General features: G+C 37.8%; 1 protein-coding gene across 1 annotated transcript; it reads right to left on the bottom strand.

Moving 5' to 3' along the window:
• Positions 1-3,425: 3,425 nt before the first annotated feature.
• COPS2 (COP9 signalosome subunit 2) lies at positions 3,426-16,401 on the bottom strand. The gene is made up of 12 exons (XM_010162001.1): positions 16,294-16,401; positions 15,184-15,261; positions 14,470-14,595; positions 13,189-13,278; positions 12,991-13,068; positions 11,941-12,115; positions 10,712-10,890; positions 10,531-10,583; positions 8,130-8,227; positions 6,171-6,253; positions 5,066-5,124; positions 3,426-4,294 (listed from the first exon to the last, which is right to left on the bottom strand). Exons 2-12 carry the CDS (start codon positions 15,205-15,207, stop codon positions 4,150-4,152), a joined length of 1,110 nt encoding a protein of 369 aa, XP_010160303.1. The 5' UTR covers positions 15,208-15,261; positions 16,294-16,401; the 3' UTR covers positions 3,426-4,149.
• Positions 16,402-16,642: the final 241 nt, after the last annotated feature.

Below are 16,642 nucleotides of genomic sequence, written 5' to 3'. Positions count from 1 at the left end.
ACGCAACTTCTTATACTGCAAGCCAAACATACGTATAAGCTACTTGGACTGGTGTAGAAATATGAAGTACGGGTTGCTGAGTAACACACCCCTCCGCCCCCGAGGTCGAAGCATGCCGCGGCTGGATGTGGACCGCAACATCACCAGCGGCTTTGGAGGCTGCCACAGCAAGTGGAAGAGGCAGCAGGAACGAAGCAGACTCCAAAATGATAGTTTTACTGGACTGGGACTGAATCCTGCAGCATAATTCTAGAAAAAGACAAGCACAGAAAGCAACGTGTATCTTGGCAAATAAACATCTGCGTCCGGCGTGGGGAGATACAACACACAGCATCCTGCGCGGGCAGCCGAGGGCAGCTGCAACAGGGAACACGCTGCAACCGAAGTGGGGAGGCACGCCGGGAGCTAGTCCACGAAGCTGAGAATCACGATTCCGCTAGCAACGTGCGATTACGACCTGGCAGCAGCCAGAGCGAGCCCTGCACTCCCACGGAGAGCAGCTGCAAAGAGGCGGCAGAGCCAACCAGGCCAGATCCTGCCTTGCAACTCTGTGATAGGGCCGCGAAGGGATTAGCCTCTACTCTTGCTGTAATGCTTAGGTATTACATTGAAAATTTAGTGCTAAATATGCAATTATTATAATGCAGATGCAGTTTGCAATCTACCTTTCCACAGATTCAGAAGCACTTAAGGTGGCAATAATCCCTTCTGTCAGTATCTCAACACTTTGCTATGAGTAGCTGCAACGTAGTGTTTTATCTACTGCTGTGATCTGGTCCTAATACATACTTCTAGCATGCTGAAAATAACAAAGTAAGAGCTAAATTTTCTTTTTAAAGTGGGTATTAACATCTATCTATGGAAACTGAGTTCAAACAACTGCTCTACTTTCGAGAGAGACGGGTACAGTCCAGAGTGATGTCATTTTACTCTTAATCCATACGTACGCTCCTGCTCAAGGCAATTAATTCGCCACTCCTCAAAAAAACCCAAAGTAAATGTGCAAATACAATCCTCACATACAGACAGTGTTTTACAGCTGCCCACTTCTGAGTAATTACAAAAATCACAGTGTTTATGAACAGACTGCAATTTAAATACCTCCATTATGTTTTTCTGCCAGGTGCATTTCAGCTGCCTCACCTTTTTTGTTTTCTTTGTCCAATATATTTCTAAACCTGTTTAAAACAAAAAGGAAGATGACATCCTCACTACATTACGGTTTCAGATCCAATCCATTAGAGAAGGGCTTCGAGATGAGAAAAGAACGCATTCCTCCAAAGCGTGCTTGATAAATAACATTAAAAACCTAACCAGACATAGCTCCCACATCCTCCCAGATTTCATGCGCTCGATGTTCTGGTTTAACGCATAAGTTGCCAGTGACTTAAAAGAGGGGTTTATGCGTACACGGCTTAACGACTGTTGTCATCTTACATCAGGTTCCAACAGCCCTTGCGATGTTCTTGTGCAAACAGTGTTACTGATACTACCAAAGTGCCGGTTTGTCTTGTACCGACAGCAACAAAAGGTGTATAGAAACATCCAAAAAGTTGTGAAAAGCGTGGCCCTGACAATTAACAACAGTTGCAGAAACATCACGATTGGAACTGAGATTGGGGAGTGCAGTGAGGCTGCTCAGCCCTTCCTCAACGGCCTGCAGTGCGGGCATGGTACCTGAAAACCAATTCACATTCACCCTCTTCCTTCAGCTGCTTCTTCGCTTTTCCCCAGGAGGGAGAAGCGACACCAGAGCCAGATCTACCAGGGGACTAAGTGCGCTATAGCAACTCTCAGCAATTCCGGCTGCAGCTGTATGACAACACAGCTCCTCCGAATTTCCCTGCAGACAATTCTCATCCTCCACGTTAAGAATTGTGAGAAGTCAGCAAAGGGGTAGAATCCCTTAGGGATTATATAAATCTTCATTATGTGCCTAGAGCACAGATGCTAACTAAGGCACTGTGTGCAAGCGTAAGAACTAAAGTATGCCAAAACACACAACAATTTGTTAGAGGTAGACTGACACTGTCCCCATGGGAAAGAGAACCTTGAAACAGCTGTCACAGTCCCCTGTGCCCATGGGAAGAAGAACCGTGCAAGATTCGGCTATCCAAATTAAAAGTCTCTGGATCTGTTGATGAGGGTCTCCATTACTGTGCAGTATTACTGAGTTCAATTTCAAATCACCAGATCTTAGTGGAATTTTCAAAGTAAAAGCTATGTTACACAGCACAGGACTGTTAGGAAACAAGTTACGAGCAGTGTGCTTCCGTCAGTGCTATCTACGGATTTTACGAAGGAAAAAGCTTTTCTTAAGTTCAATTTCTATTCATATTTTCCTATTAAGTGGATACATTAGAAACACCTATTGGTGAAAATACACACTGGTGAAGGAGAAACGCTCACCCAAGGTTCAGCATCACGCTACTCACGCAACATATTGTTTTACCTTGCAAACACTAGGGAAAAGAAGTCACTTGCTTTGACAACTGCAGGGCAAAATAATTTTCCAAGGGACAAAAGTATCCTTCAGATGAAAGTTAATTTTATCTTATTTAATTATACACCGTCACCAATTTAAATCCTGCCCTAGAACACTGAGTTACCACAGTCTTGCACATATGTGATGGACAGGTGTCATTTATTAGGCTTTTTCGTTATTTTTAGGGTGGTGGTCACTGCTCTACATACGTATTTTTCCTTCTCCTGTAACAGTGACTGCATGTGGCACTGCTCGGTGCACCATCACCCCATACCCTCAGGTTTAAAACAGAGCACTTGCTGTTATGGAAGAAGTGACCCTACAGAATTTCTTCTACGTTTCTGATACCTTGCAAGAGATTTTTTTCTGTCAGCTCCAGACAAGCTGTTACAGGAAGAAAAGGTGCTGCGGGCAACGCTGCAGCTCTGTATTTTAAACGGATATGGTGATTCCAAAATCTTAGGACATGAAAGGCCTACTATGTGGCAGGACTTCAGGACTTGAATAGCAGCTCTGAAGGGCCTACAATACAATCAAACATTTGGGACAGAACAGATTCCATTATTACTGAGATCTCTGTACTTGGTCCCCAATTACACACACATTGTCTTTTTATATACACTGAATTTGCTCCAAAAGACCACACAGTAGGTAAAGAGAGGTAAGAATCAGGGTCTGCATTTCTACTCCCAAGGTGCTGCTTGGTAAACCTGTCTTCTTCAAGTACCGAAATAAAAACCCACCATATTCCTGAGAAATTCCAAATACCCACCAACGTCAACTAGCCAGGACTAGTAATAGTTTAGTATCTTGCAAAATAAAAGTCAGTTTGCGAGACTGGTAAATGTCAGGTTTTAAACTCTTCAGTGCTTACGTTTAACTACGCCAAGGAAAAGGAAAAAAAGAGCAAAACAGCACACATACCAACGTTTAGACTACAAATCTCCATACTGTCCTTCATAGGTGAGGTGAGGAGGAAGTAGTACCTATTTTCTTGTAAAAATAACAACAGTAAAAATCAAGCATAACGAAAGCACATCAAGAACCAAACTGTACAATTTCTGAACTGCACTGTTTATTTTGCCGCTTGAAACCTAAGTGACAGTATGCCACTATAATTATGGGGTTTCTTCTAAACCTTTACTACACTGCAGGTACAGAAATATACGGACACATTTTTGGAGAACTGACATTTTGCAAAATGCAGCAAACATTTCAATTTATACATGAGAAAAGGAAGTGTTCAAAAGGGTATGCGTTTCAAGTTATTGCAGGTTATTTCTGTGAGAGAATTTCTGCAGGTAAAACATGTTTAAATTTAACCAACAGTAACGTGTCAGTGTATTTAAAATCATGACAAAAATCTTCTCTCTGGTCATTAATTGCCCTCTGACAAATTACTAGGATGTTGTATGTTTAGGGCAAGATGTCAACACAGCATAAATCCCGTGGCATTTTGGTTTTCTTCTGGAGATTAAAGCTGTTTTTTTCTTGGGATAAATGCAGCAGCAAAACACAAACCAGCTGATCAAAAAAGCACTTCTGCCATAACTCCAATAATTTCAGGGCACACCAACCGACAGTAGTTTTGCCATTCCCAGTTCTTTTAAGGTTTACATCACTGCACTGTTGCCTTAAGTACGTTTGTAAAAGCTTGTTTTCTGTTAGGCCAGCTTGCTGACTACAGCCTGGTTGAGAGAATTTAGTTGGTTGGTCCATTTATCTAACGCAGTATACCGTGCACCACCTCTCTTCTGATGATCCAGTTCTAGGAGCTGGTTGACTTGATCAATTCGGCCATGTATAGTGCTAGAAATAAATAAATAAATAACTGTAAGTCACTAGTCCACACGGAAATGGGCGCTAACAATAAATCAGAGGTAAAATAAGAGGTCTTCCTATACAAGAGAGACACACAGTCCATTTCAGAACTCAGCCCTTGTATAATATATTGTCCTGGGTAGTACTGCCTATTTAGCTGTCACCATGATTGGAAATCAAATGACCTAATTCATTGGGCAATGCATATATTATCTCCCAAACTATGACCCACATAAAAAGTCTGAAGCAATATGAGGAAAACAGCTCGTAAAAGGCAAGGAATCATGACACGTGGAGATTTATGTAGAAAAAAATTAAGTATAAACCCATGTATAGAGTATATTTTCCTAATAGTGATAATAAGTTACCCTCCCAAAAAAGATTTTACAAATTGTAGTTAAGTTTTTCCAGTCAAGGACAGCAGACTGATTTCTCAACTTGCAAATGTACTTGAAAATATATGTGGGTAAAAGTAGCAATTACTATTAATAATGAATTATTATGAAATTATGAAAATTAAGTGATTTATTATGTAATTCAAAATGAAAGTAAAAACATGCCACTCAATCTCTCTTTTAATTTTCTTGGCTCACATCTTTACTGCTCATAAGCCAAGCAAATCCAAACAAAGTCAGCACCAGTACCTTTTAGTGCTAGAATCAACCAGTATTGTCACAATGCACAAAAATATTGTTTTGTTGCTTCTTGTATACTTTTTTAAAGTAATCAAAGATCAGTAATCCAGCATAAAGTACATACTTATCCAATATGCACTGCACAAGCAAGCTTTCCACATCAGCTACATCTATGTTTAACTCCTAAAAGAAAAAGAAAACTCATTATGCTGTTTGTTTTGCAACATCAGATCCTTTTAATCTTTTATTTTCATACACAAAATTTGGATTAACTTCTGTTTCTTACTGTTCAAAAGTATCAATTCAATAATGATCTATCAAGCAAAAGAACTCCACCAAAAGCATAGATGGCCAATGATCAGGAGATGAGTAAGCTCTCAGAAAAGGCTGAAGAGGTTAAAGCAAATATTTTGGAAGGTCCAGAAATGAGTTCCTCTGCTGACTTACTGGAAAAAAACCAAACCAACCCAACCAAAACCAATCAAACCCACACAAAAACACCCCATGAAATAAAATAAGACAATAATTATCAGAAAAGAATGGGTCTGTACTCAAAACCATTTATAGGGCTAATCACATGTTTTGGCACAAGCAAGTCTTACAAACGTTAAGGCTAGCTTAAAAAAAAAAAAGCACACAGTTCTAAAGAGAATTTAAGGATAAAAATGAGCCATCTCTACTAGTTCATGATATATTTTGGAATGCGGTGAATTTTTGCAAGAAAAAAAAAATCACAGGCTCACTGGAGATGGAAATAGTCATCTATTGTCACTGGTTTTTTTATTTACTTCTTTCCCAAATAGGGAATGTAATCAGTGATTCTAATATAATAGCTGGTGCAACACAGACACCTGAAGAAATTGTCTTTTGAAGAAAAGGAATTAAAATCAGGATTTTTATGTTCTTAAAATTATGCTCATAATTACATTTTCAATTGTACAAATCTCCCTTTTTATATTTCTCTTCAGAAAAGTGCTTTTCTACACCAAGCAGAATATGGCAATAGAATATTTTAGAAGTATATCATAGTACATAGTACAAAAAGCATTGGGATGACACTTGAAATTTACATTTTTGCACTGCAAAGCTGCCAGCATTGCATCAGTACTACTTTGTGGTTCAGATTATATTTTACATGTTCTATTTCTGGAAGCACTGTATTTATTTAAGAGCTTTCATTCACAATTAATCATTTACTTAAGCAAATACAAGGCTCCACCGACACAAACCTTAGAAATAAAAGGAATATGTATTCTTGTGTAAGGCTTAATTAATTTTATAAGCACTTGTGTTCTGATGTTTCGCAAAAGCTCTGCAAGAGAAAAAAACATAAATACTGTAAAAACAACAGTACTGAAATAAAGATGCAAGGCAGCTCCATAGAGAGAGAGAGATCCTAAATACCATGATCTTCTACGGAGGTAATTCAGCGAGATGGGGAAGCACAGCAAAATAGAAAGGACATTCTTTTCCCAGGGATCCAAGCAATACATAACTCTGAAGATGGACAGCTAGAGTTGAAATTTTTTTTAAAGATGAAGCACCGTATTCCCTGAGAAAATTTTAAATTATTCCAGCCAAGTACATAAATCATACAGATTATTGCACAGTATGTTGGCCCCTCTAGATAAGATGATGCAGCCATTGTTTTAGAAATCTTTACATTATTAAAGAAAATCTGGATAAAACGAAAGCCTAAGTTCCAGTTTTACCTTAAGAGAAAAAAAGCTAGATCCATTTTTGCCTAACTAGTTACACAAGTACTGTTTATATAATGAAAAATAGTACTGAAGACCAGATTATGTATCCCAATAAAAATAAGGAGATTAAAACAATGAGGAAAGTGCATAAACATTATAACCACGAGCACACATTCTCTATCACTACAGAGTGGAAAAAGGTGAGAATGCCTTTCTCCCCTCCCCTGGATATCACTAGCAGACCATGATCGTTTAAGGGGTGAAACTCAAGTTCTCTTCAGCCCTTTGATTCAACTCTCCTCCTTCCCTTGCCTCCCAGTTCTGTCGTACCTTCTGCCTTAAGCATCCACCTCTCTAGTCTTACATAGTCTCCTTATGAGACTTTGAAGCTTTCCAGTAGTTGACGTGTAACAGCAGTAGAGGGGTTATATTTAGTTTCTCCTGCTGTTTGCCATGTTCTCTTTCACAAACAAAAAAGTGTAAGAAAACCAGGTCTCTGGATTTAACTCTTTTCCTTCATGTAACTACCCAGCTAAATGAGCTTGCAATGCCACAGTAAGCCCTAGTCTTGAGGAAAACAGTTGCTACCTGAAAAACTGGACATTATATTCAAGTGAAGAGATGTTTAAATTCTCAGATACATGAAAAATGCAGGAGGTAGCTTTATTTTGTCATGTTAAGGGAATGAAAGGGCATGTATTAGTGTGTTCCCGTTTTATGAAGTATAGGTACTATAAATCCAAACACTGTTTTCAACATCTACGTCAGAATTATGTACCTTGCGGCATATTTATTACTACACATTTTTAATGCAACCTTCACTACATTGTCTACGTATTTTGTCCTTAATCTGAAGCAGAAAATTAACCGTATAAACTAGCAAACATTAATTGTTGAGACTGACACAAACAACCTTCACCTGTAAAGGCTGCCTTCATTTAATCCTTCCAATGGAAAAACCCCAACCCACAGTATTCAAAACACTCAGCACCTAACACCACTGTAGATATTATCTTGGAGTATCCACTCTTGCTAGAACCTTCTCCATCATCACTGCAATTCTTAACAGTCATTCTAGATACCCAGATGCATGTTGGCCTTGACCAACTTCCAAAGAACTTGGAAACAGTAAAGGAATCGTCCACAAATAATTACCAAGAACTTTCATTCTGCCAAGAAGAAAAATAAACTGGGGAGGTGGAGTGAGAGGAATGAATCATAGAATCACAGAATGGTTTGGGTTGGAAGGGACCTTAAAGCCCATCCAGTTCCAACCCCCCTGCCATGGGCAGGGACACCTTCCACTAGACCAGGTTGCTCCAAGCCTCATCCAGCCTGGCCTTGGACACTCCCAGGGATGGGGCATCCACAGCTTCTCTGGGCAACCTGTCCCAGCACCTCACCACCCTCTCTGGGAAGCATCTTACCAAATTGTGAAAAAATAAAAATAAATTTTAGAGAAGGGATTAAAATAGCCTGAAAAAATACCTTCAATGTGCTCCCTTATGAAGGGATCGTCCATGATGTTGCTGTGATTTGTTTTCAGAATCTTCTCAAATTCAGTGATGTCGTTATTCTGATAGGCACTTCAGAAAAAACATGAGACTGAATTAATCTTTTTAGAAGTTAAACAGACTTATAAGACTCTGTTCTACATCTTCCAAAAATGCCTGTATTAAGTGTTGGTGGCAAATAGTTGTATTCAGAACCTTTGTAAGGAAAAACTATTTCAAGATGAGATGCAATAGAAGTGACCTTTCTCCTGTTTAAATTCTGGTAGTGTTTACAAAGGTTTAGTGTGAACATTTAATTACTCAGCAAGTGCACTCTTCTTTCAAAACTTTTGTACTTTACGAAGTTATTCTTTTAAAAAAGACTGGACTCTAAAAATATTCAATTTTGAGAAGTATCATGACTTGAATTTTGGCTTCATGAAGTTATTTTTAATGGAACGAGTAAGAGCTGAAAAGTCTAGAGGGCTGTTGCTGTTTCTACAGTATCTGTCTTCAGCTGAATACTCTACAAATACTGGAAGATGGAAGAAATCCTGACTTCCAGGATTAACCATCAGTCATTCTGGCATAATATTACTTTTTAGACTTTTGTTTATAACTTATCTTTATTACAGATACTATTTAATTGGTCAGTGCTGTTATCTGGGAAAGGATTACAAAAAGGTGGGTTTAGACACCTATCGTTCAGTAGTGGCACCACAGCTTCAGTTAAAGCCAAGAGTTGTAACCACTGAAACAAGACCTTTTCCTTGAAATATAATGATGTTACAAGTCAAATCTATCATCTTTTCTTACAGGAACTGCGTGCTGTAATAGGGACTATCTACTAGTTAATCAAACTTCCACAATAATTGCATTATATTAAGCTACAGGCTATCAATATTTAACCTGAGAGACAGTGTTCAATACACGCTTTCAACTTCTGTTTACTAACAGAGAACATTTTAAAAACAAGATCTATTTTTCCTTCATAGTTTCTGTACATTTTCAATTTTAGACTGGTCAAAAAGTGCCATTGCCAACTATCAGTAAAAGGGGCAAGAAAACGAATGTTAAATTTAAGGTGAAAATTGAGGAGTTTATAAGTGGAGTTATATGAGTGGAATGGACTGTATCACATGAAACCAGTTAATTTTGCTTCAAAATTGAAAGGAATTTCAGTTAAGTATGTTTTATTGTTTATTCCAGAAGTCTCTTTTTATCATATGTAAAACACTCAAGTTCCCCATGTAAAGTACAACAAGAATTAAAAACATAATTGCCATCTTTGGAATCAATTTTATCTTCTGCATATTTCTTATCTACACTGTTTTAATTGCATTATTAATTTTAAAGAAGCAGTTAATATTCAAATGTCAAGATAAAAGATATAAATTAGGAATATGAATAAAGTCAGATTGGGTAAGGCCATCTGGAGTTCCTTCTGCCTTATCACATGGAACTATGACAGTGAGGCAGAAAAGATATGTCTAAGTGGAAGGATTGTAAATAGTTCCTAAGTAAACTGCCAAATCATTTATTCACCATAATGTCAATAATGGATGAACGGCCTCGCTTTCAGTACCAATTTGTATGCGTCCAGTGGCGCGGCACCATAGCGGTATCAAAGCAAGGTTTGTTCCAACCTGAGATCAAACTGTTTATTTGAACGTGTGAGCAGGCAATACTTCCTACGCCATGAAAAGGTGGGAAAGGTTTTCCTAGGCATTGCTGTGGTTTATTTTTTACTTGATAATCAAGCAAAGGCAAGATAGAGGATGGAACAGGTTAGGTTCACAGCACAGCACACAAGAAACTGCCTCAGTTCAATCTGTTTTGCCTGATCATCTTAATACCCTAGAAGTTCTCACGTCACAGTTGTCTCTAAGAGCCCATGAAGCATTCTTTTGATTTTCATTTATGTTTGAAGGACAGGGGCGATCACTTGAGAGTTAAGTTTCATATTCCTAAATTATGAGATTCCTTTAGTAATCATGACATTGCCATGCATCCAATTATTCTCCTGGCTTTGGTATGAGATGTCAGTTCCCTCAATTTCTCTCTGTGTAATCAGCCAAACCCTAAAGACCAGTTGCAGTACAAGGTGGGACAACTCTACGGTAAGAAATGAAGTTTTTGCCACTGCAGAAGATATTCACTAGAGCAGAGATAACGGCGTGTTTCTGCATCCCCACCTGGTATAGGCACTTTGGTATGTTATAGTAAATAAAAGTTTCTTTAGAAAAACAAACAGTCTACAAATATTTGCCCAATATTTATGAAATAACTGTGTTAGCTGTGCAGAGAAAAGCTACCTCTAAAAATATTCCACTTCTGGTTTGGACACTACATCTTTTTTTTTTTTGTTCCTTTCTCCAGAAAAATTAAAATCTTACCTTACTAAATTTGTCATTGCTAGAATCTCTGGATCATTTTTGTATGGTTTAGCCTACACAGAACAGAAAGCACAATATGCACGTTTAGCTTTTTAATATTTTTCTTCCATTTTTGTCTTTTGGGTAATTTTCCTATCAATTCAGAAAAGGGGAGGGGAATGAAAAAGAAAAAAAATAATACCTCCTGAGAGTCAAACGGATTTATTCCAGATTTCATAAGCATGTTTGCTAAGACCAAGTATTTTAAGCAAGTGGTTCTTCTGGGGCTCCCTGATTCATCATAATTCTTGAATGCTTCAAAAAAATCAGTATGAGCCTTTTCAAACTCTCCTTCTCTTAAGTGCATTTTGCCTCCACATTCTGAAAAGAAAACACAGATGAAGAGAAAAGGAACACTGCGTGCTTGTTGCTGACTACAATAACTGTACTCAGAAGCTCCATGCTATTTCTAAATAGATTACTGAAATATTTTCAGGAGTCTTTTCATTCTCAAATTGCTGGAAAAAAATAAAAGCATTAGGGCTTTTACATACAGCATTGCCATTTGAATAAAGCCATTCCAAAGAAGAAAAAACAACACTCAGCCCACACCATAAATCTAATAGAACACTAATCCTCAGAGTCAATAATGATTTAACCTTATGTTAAAATGCTGTTAACACTGATGGAATTTATCTCCATTTCAGCGGCAACAGACTTCCTCTATTTATGGAATTTTCCCAATCTGCTGGGCAAAACCACACAGAAAATTTGAGGAATACTCTAGATCTCCTATTATTTCTGAAGTACCCACTGCTGCATGATTGCCTGTGCAAGTGCCTACACTAGCGGAAGAGGGGAGGCAAAACAGTATTCTGGAGAAAGTCTTTTTTTCAAGACACATGGCAAGCTTCCACTGAAATTCATCACTGCGGATCACAATTCAAACCCATCTTAAAGCCTTTCAGTTCCTGATGAATTTTAGTAAGGCGAGACACCAAGCACATATTTACAAAAGGGGTTTGCAGAAACAGCGGTCCCTTCCGCTAGCAGCCCTGTCAAGCCTTTGGTTTTATCCTTTGAAAATGCCTTTGGATTTGTGGCCTGCCATGGTGTCAAACAGCTCAAGCCTCCCTCTTGTTCTCTTGCTTCTCTCCCACACTCTATGTAGCCAACCGTCCTGCCCTTCCGACCAATGTATCTGGCACTTCGGTACCAAAGAGCAGAGACAAAGTCCTGCAGGAGGCAAACATTAATTGGTGAGGCTGTAGCCACTGCAGGAGTAGGCCTCTGCTCACATACGGTTTGTCTGCCTCTGAATCTAGAGCATCCTCCGTCTTTATAGTTGGAACCGAAAAAAACACGTTACCGGATTTCCATAAAACTAATCTACGCAACAGACGTTAAATGAAAAACGCGGGATTGACTTGCCTCTGATAACTCCCATGATCAGTGGATGAGGAATGGCTGACTTGATGTGCAATGACTGTTCATACAGTGCTTTAAGTTTTTTGTTATTTTTCTGTGCTGTATACATTTGAATTTCCAAAGCATAGATTTCCAATAGTTGAGTACCTTTTTTTAGATCATCTTCCCCATCATCAGTCTAGGATAGATTAAGTAATAAATACTGTGAAATTTTAAGAGAACAATGATTTCAGTTTTATACTAGTAAAAAATGATTGCCAAATACTCAGTAATTTCCTGTTAGAAATAAGCATATTCCTAAAGCTTTAAAATGTTGCTACAATTATTAGCACAAAACATACTACTCCAAGAGCCTATCACAGGCCAAGTTCTGAAGCCCTTTATTAAAAGGGTCAGTATTTTTGTTTAATTAAATGTTTTCCTTATAACACGTAACAACTTGCAGAGCTCTGCCCTTTATTCTTTTCCACTCTCCTTAAAGCACGCTCTCTTGTATATAAACACAGTGACTGACACACAGACAGATAGACAGACAGCACATATGACTCTTTTGCTGTCTAGAGCAGAACCATTTCCCAGAGATTTGTAACCCATTTTCCATGCTGGAGGAAGAAAAGGGGACAAACAAGCATAGCAGGCTGCAAGGCTAATTCTTCCCACCCACCCCCCACCCCAGCCCCCTCTAAACAGGAGAGTAACATCTGTACTTCCAGTTTTGAGTAAAGCTCACTTGGAATCTTCATTCTATTTTAAAATAAATGTCTGTGCACTATAGAATATTCATATGTGTTTTTCATTCCTGCACTTGACTAAAAGGAAACTTTATCAGCAGTTGTATTTTTTTTAAATCATCTTTAAGCAAGGAATCAAACATTTATCATTTTTTGTTCACGTTATCAAACGGATAACAAATTAAAGCAGGCAGAGTATGTCTTCCCTCTGTACTAAAGCTCAGCAGCATGCCTCCAAGGCCAAGCACAGACGTAGAAAAACACCCAAATACAATCACCGATGTTGTTTACTAAGCTACAGTGACTTAGAATATAAAGGTACCTGGCATGACTGATGCAGCTGACGCAAAATCTTTTGTAACTTTCCATATTCTTCTCGTTCTAAATATAATTTGCCAAGCTGCAATGAAAAAAGAAATTGAAGTACTAAGGTCTATCACGATTTCACAAATATAATTTATAAGGGTTAGCTGAAGGTGTCACAACCAAAAGCAAAAACCAGTAAGTTAATATATTTTACCTTTGTGTTTGTCTTAAACCACAATCTATCGTTCTTAGCATCTTTCAAGGCTTCAAGCGTTGTTTCATAGAATTCCTGAAGCAAATCCATCTGACATAAAAAATCAGAATTCTATAATTGTAAACAGCAAATTTGTACCTGTTAATAGTCAATCTGAACAAACTACAAGTGCATGCTTGAACTTCAAAATAAGAAAGGCATCTGCATCTTACTGAATGTCTGCCTTTAAACCGTAACAAGAGCATCTAAAGTAACAAAACTAAGTACACTTGCTTTTCTTATATGAAATATAGATAGAATCAAAAACTACTCCCCTTTTAAGGTCTGCAACCATCTATCATCCTAGTGCAAAATGAAAGCCATCTTATACAGACCCATCTTATATAACCAAGTAATAAAATTCTTATGTTGTGTAACAAAAGACAAACAGTAACAGGCAACACCGTTCCTACTTTAAAGAAGTGAAGCAAAAATAATTTTCATAGAAAATATGATTTACAAAGAGAGAGAAATGGTCAAAGGAAAAGATGCTTTCTCCTTTCTGTGTCAGCATTAGTATTTATGGCCGTTGCTCTTTTGGGATAACGGAACTGTGGCTATACATCAAGTTAAGATTTCCAAAACCAGCACACTAAGATAATCCTTTAGAACTTAAGTGAAAACCATCATTCAGCTAACAAACTTAAATGTCCTGTGAGTGGCAGGACAGGAAGGACTGTGATAATGACAGAGGATTCATCACTCAAGACCAGTGATACTCCATATGCAGACGCTACTTCCAGCTGGTCCCTCAGGGAGAGCTTTCTACTCTCCGTAAGGCTTCTACAACAGCACAGAAGGAAAGGCGTGGGGCTGCATATCTATGGACACATCCCTAAGCTTGCACAGTACGCTCCAAGACAGGCAGCATGTAACACCAACACCTCACTGCAATGTTTTTCAAAGGTTCCCCTCACTCCAAAGTATAAACAAGTATTGTTTAATTACAAGTTATGTTTGTGAAATAGTGTGTAGGCACTATGCTAAAAAAAACCCAAAAGTATTTACTTCATTTATTAGCACAAAAATTCCAGAAAAAAATTGCAAAATCAAAGAATTTTATGAAAAGTTAGGTGTGTTGATAGAATCTATTAAATGTGGGAAATATTACTGACATACAACAACAAACTAACACTGCAAATTTTCTCTATTAACACCAAAATACCCAAACCCAACAGACCACCACACACAAAAAAAATGCAAAATGGAAAACTATGAAAATGAAAGAACTGATGATCTAACCTGCTTGGAAGTAGAGATATAATCAAGAATAGAATTGATGGATTTCTCAGAGTAATTCCTTGTAACTGCACTCCGTATGTAGGTCAATAGCTGCTTATATCTGTTCATCATTTCAGGAAAGTTAGTCTAAAAGAAAAACAAAATTACGTTAGAATCGTTTTAATGATTAAAACCCGAGTTCTGTCTTGCAAATACACACGCAGAAAAGAAAGCATAACAGAAAGACTATGCAGTGGTGGGTGCTGTTAGGAACTTTTACATCACTACTTCATTCACAAGCAGCAGAATCAGGAATAACTTCATGGAATAGACATTTAAAATATTGATCTCAATGATGAAAACAGCACTGGCTATACAACTGCTTGGGCTGGTTGCAGATGTAGCATACAAATCTGTCACCGACTTGTTCTGGTGAAGGACACATATACAGAAACATCACCAGTTTCCATGGTGTGATACCTCAGGACAGCAAGGACTGAGCCTCAACCTTTCAGAGAGTATAAGCTGGCTACAGCAGCTATTTTGCATCCATTTTGCCTTTGACTTGCAACCATCACATAATTTCCCTGCCACGTCTGCAGTAGCCACTGAAGGCCGCAAAAGACAAGTTCTGGCAGATTTAGTTGTAGCTATGAATTAGAATAACAACTTAAGATGTCTGGATCAAATACATATTGTTGCCATTTACTCTCAAGTGATAGCTGTCATTCCTACCAATTTAAAGTTTATTTTAATCATCTGTTTCAGGGCTTTGAACCCCCATTCTCCTTTTTCACCTTCGAGCTCCAAAACCTGAAATAGAAGAATATATTTAAGCAATAAACACTTTATTCAAATGTAAATTGATTTGCATCTTATTTAAAATGCACACATCCCATACATGCCCTTCCCTCCCCCTGCTTTGTTCCTCACAAAGTAATGTATCATTCTGCCATGGTCTTCAATTTTACTCTTCCCTGATATTATTGAGAAAGTTAGTGAGGGGTATATATCGTATTAGTTTGCACAAGTTATGTCGGGAGGGTGAGCTGTTATTTGTATTTTTTGTTGTTGTTAACACCAACACTAAACTTGAATGCCACTCCATAAATACATATACACAAAAAAGTTGCAACACCCCCTCCAAAACTGACTCAATCTTGATTAAACTAGTCAAAACTTTACACGTCTGAATTCCCATAGTTCCTTCACGTATCAGAAAGACTTCCAGGCTTTAACAGAGTTAAGGGAATGTTTTGTAAGTAAGAGTTTTAGAAAGTTTTTTTAAGTCATGTCTATAATGCTGCTATACACTATAAATAAGCCAAGAGACGCACAAATCTAGTTTTTCTTTAAAAAGTTACATCTAACATATTGCTTTTTGGTGATAGTGTGCAAACATTAAGAATTTCAAACTGATGTAAAGGAAAAACTCTGTGTCACTGAGTATCGATACATAATAAAGCTCTGAAATCAGACAACCCAAATATAATACATTACATAAGACGCAGGGGAAGTGCCGTTTCGTTTAAAATAACCAAATGGATGTGGCTTTTATAGTTGACACATGAAAACACACTTAGGCTTGTTTAATTAACTTAGTAAATTCTGAAGATTCAAAACTCAGTTCTGCAGTAATACAGGACTACTCCATGTCCTATTTATACTCCCTACGAATGATCCCAAAAGGCAGTCCAGCCTGGAGTCTAAGCTGGCCAGTGATAAACTTAGCACATTAGTAAGCTAAAATAGAAACATTACCCTTAAAATCCCAGAAAATGACTCAAAATATTTTAAAATATGAATTAATATATAAGTAAGAGATAGAATATAATGACAGAAAACCTTCTGAAAACTGCTTAATGCCGCTTTGGGATCATCTTCCTTCAAAGCTTTGGAATTGTAGTATTGATTTTCCAGATCCACATTTGGTTCAGAATTGCTGTCCTCAGAATATTCCTACATTTTAAAGAAGGAAAAAAAAAAAAAAAAAACAAAAACAGGGGAAGAAAAAAGAAAAGGGTTCAGAACATCTAATATTCTGCTGAAAACGGGTAAAATATAGAACAACATACTGCTCGGAATGCTTGCGTAATAACAGGAGATCTTCAGGTGTAGAGCATGTAACAGGTATGACCTCTGCTGACGATTTCATCTCTCTCCCATTACTAGGCCAGCTTCACCATCCATCAAC

This window comes from Eurypyga helias, unplaced genomic scaffold (assembly GCF_000690775.1).
Source record: "Eurypyga helias isolate BGI_N326 unplaced genomic scaffold, ASM69077v1 scaffold17482, whole genome shotgun sequence".
Classification (NCBI taxonomy): domain Eukaryota; kingdom Metazoa; phylum Chordata; class Aves; order Eurypygiformes; family Eurypygidae; genus Eurypyga; species Eurypyga helias.
This window is presented reverse-complemented; position numbering and strand designations above follow the sequence as displayed.

Coding starts and splice junctions, on each gene's coding strand:
- COPS2 (XM_010162001.1), bottom strand. CDS start 15,207: ATGATTAAAATAAACTTTAAATTG. Junction 12,116..12,990: donor AGCTGCATCAGTCATGCCAG/GTACCTTTATAT, acceptor AATCTATCCTAG/ACTGATGATGGGGAAGATGA. Junction 6,254..8,129: donor CATAAGGGAGCACATTGAAG/GTATTTTTTCAG, acceptor TTTCTCTTGCAG/AGCTTTTGCGAAACATCAGA.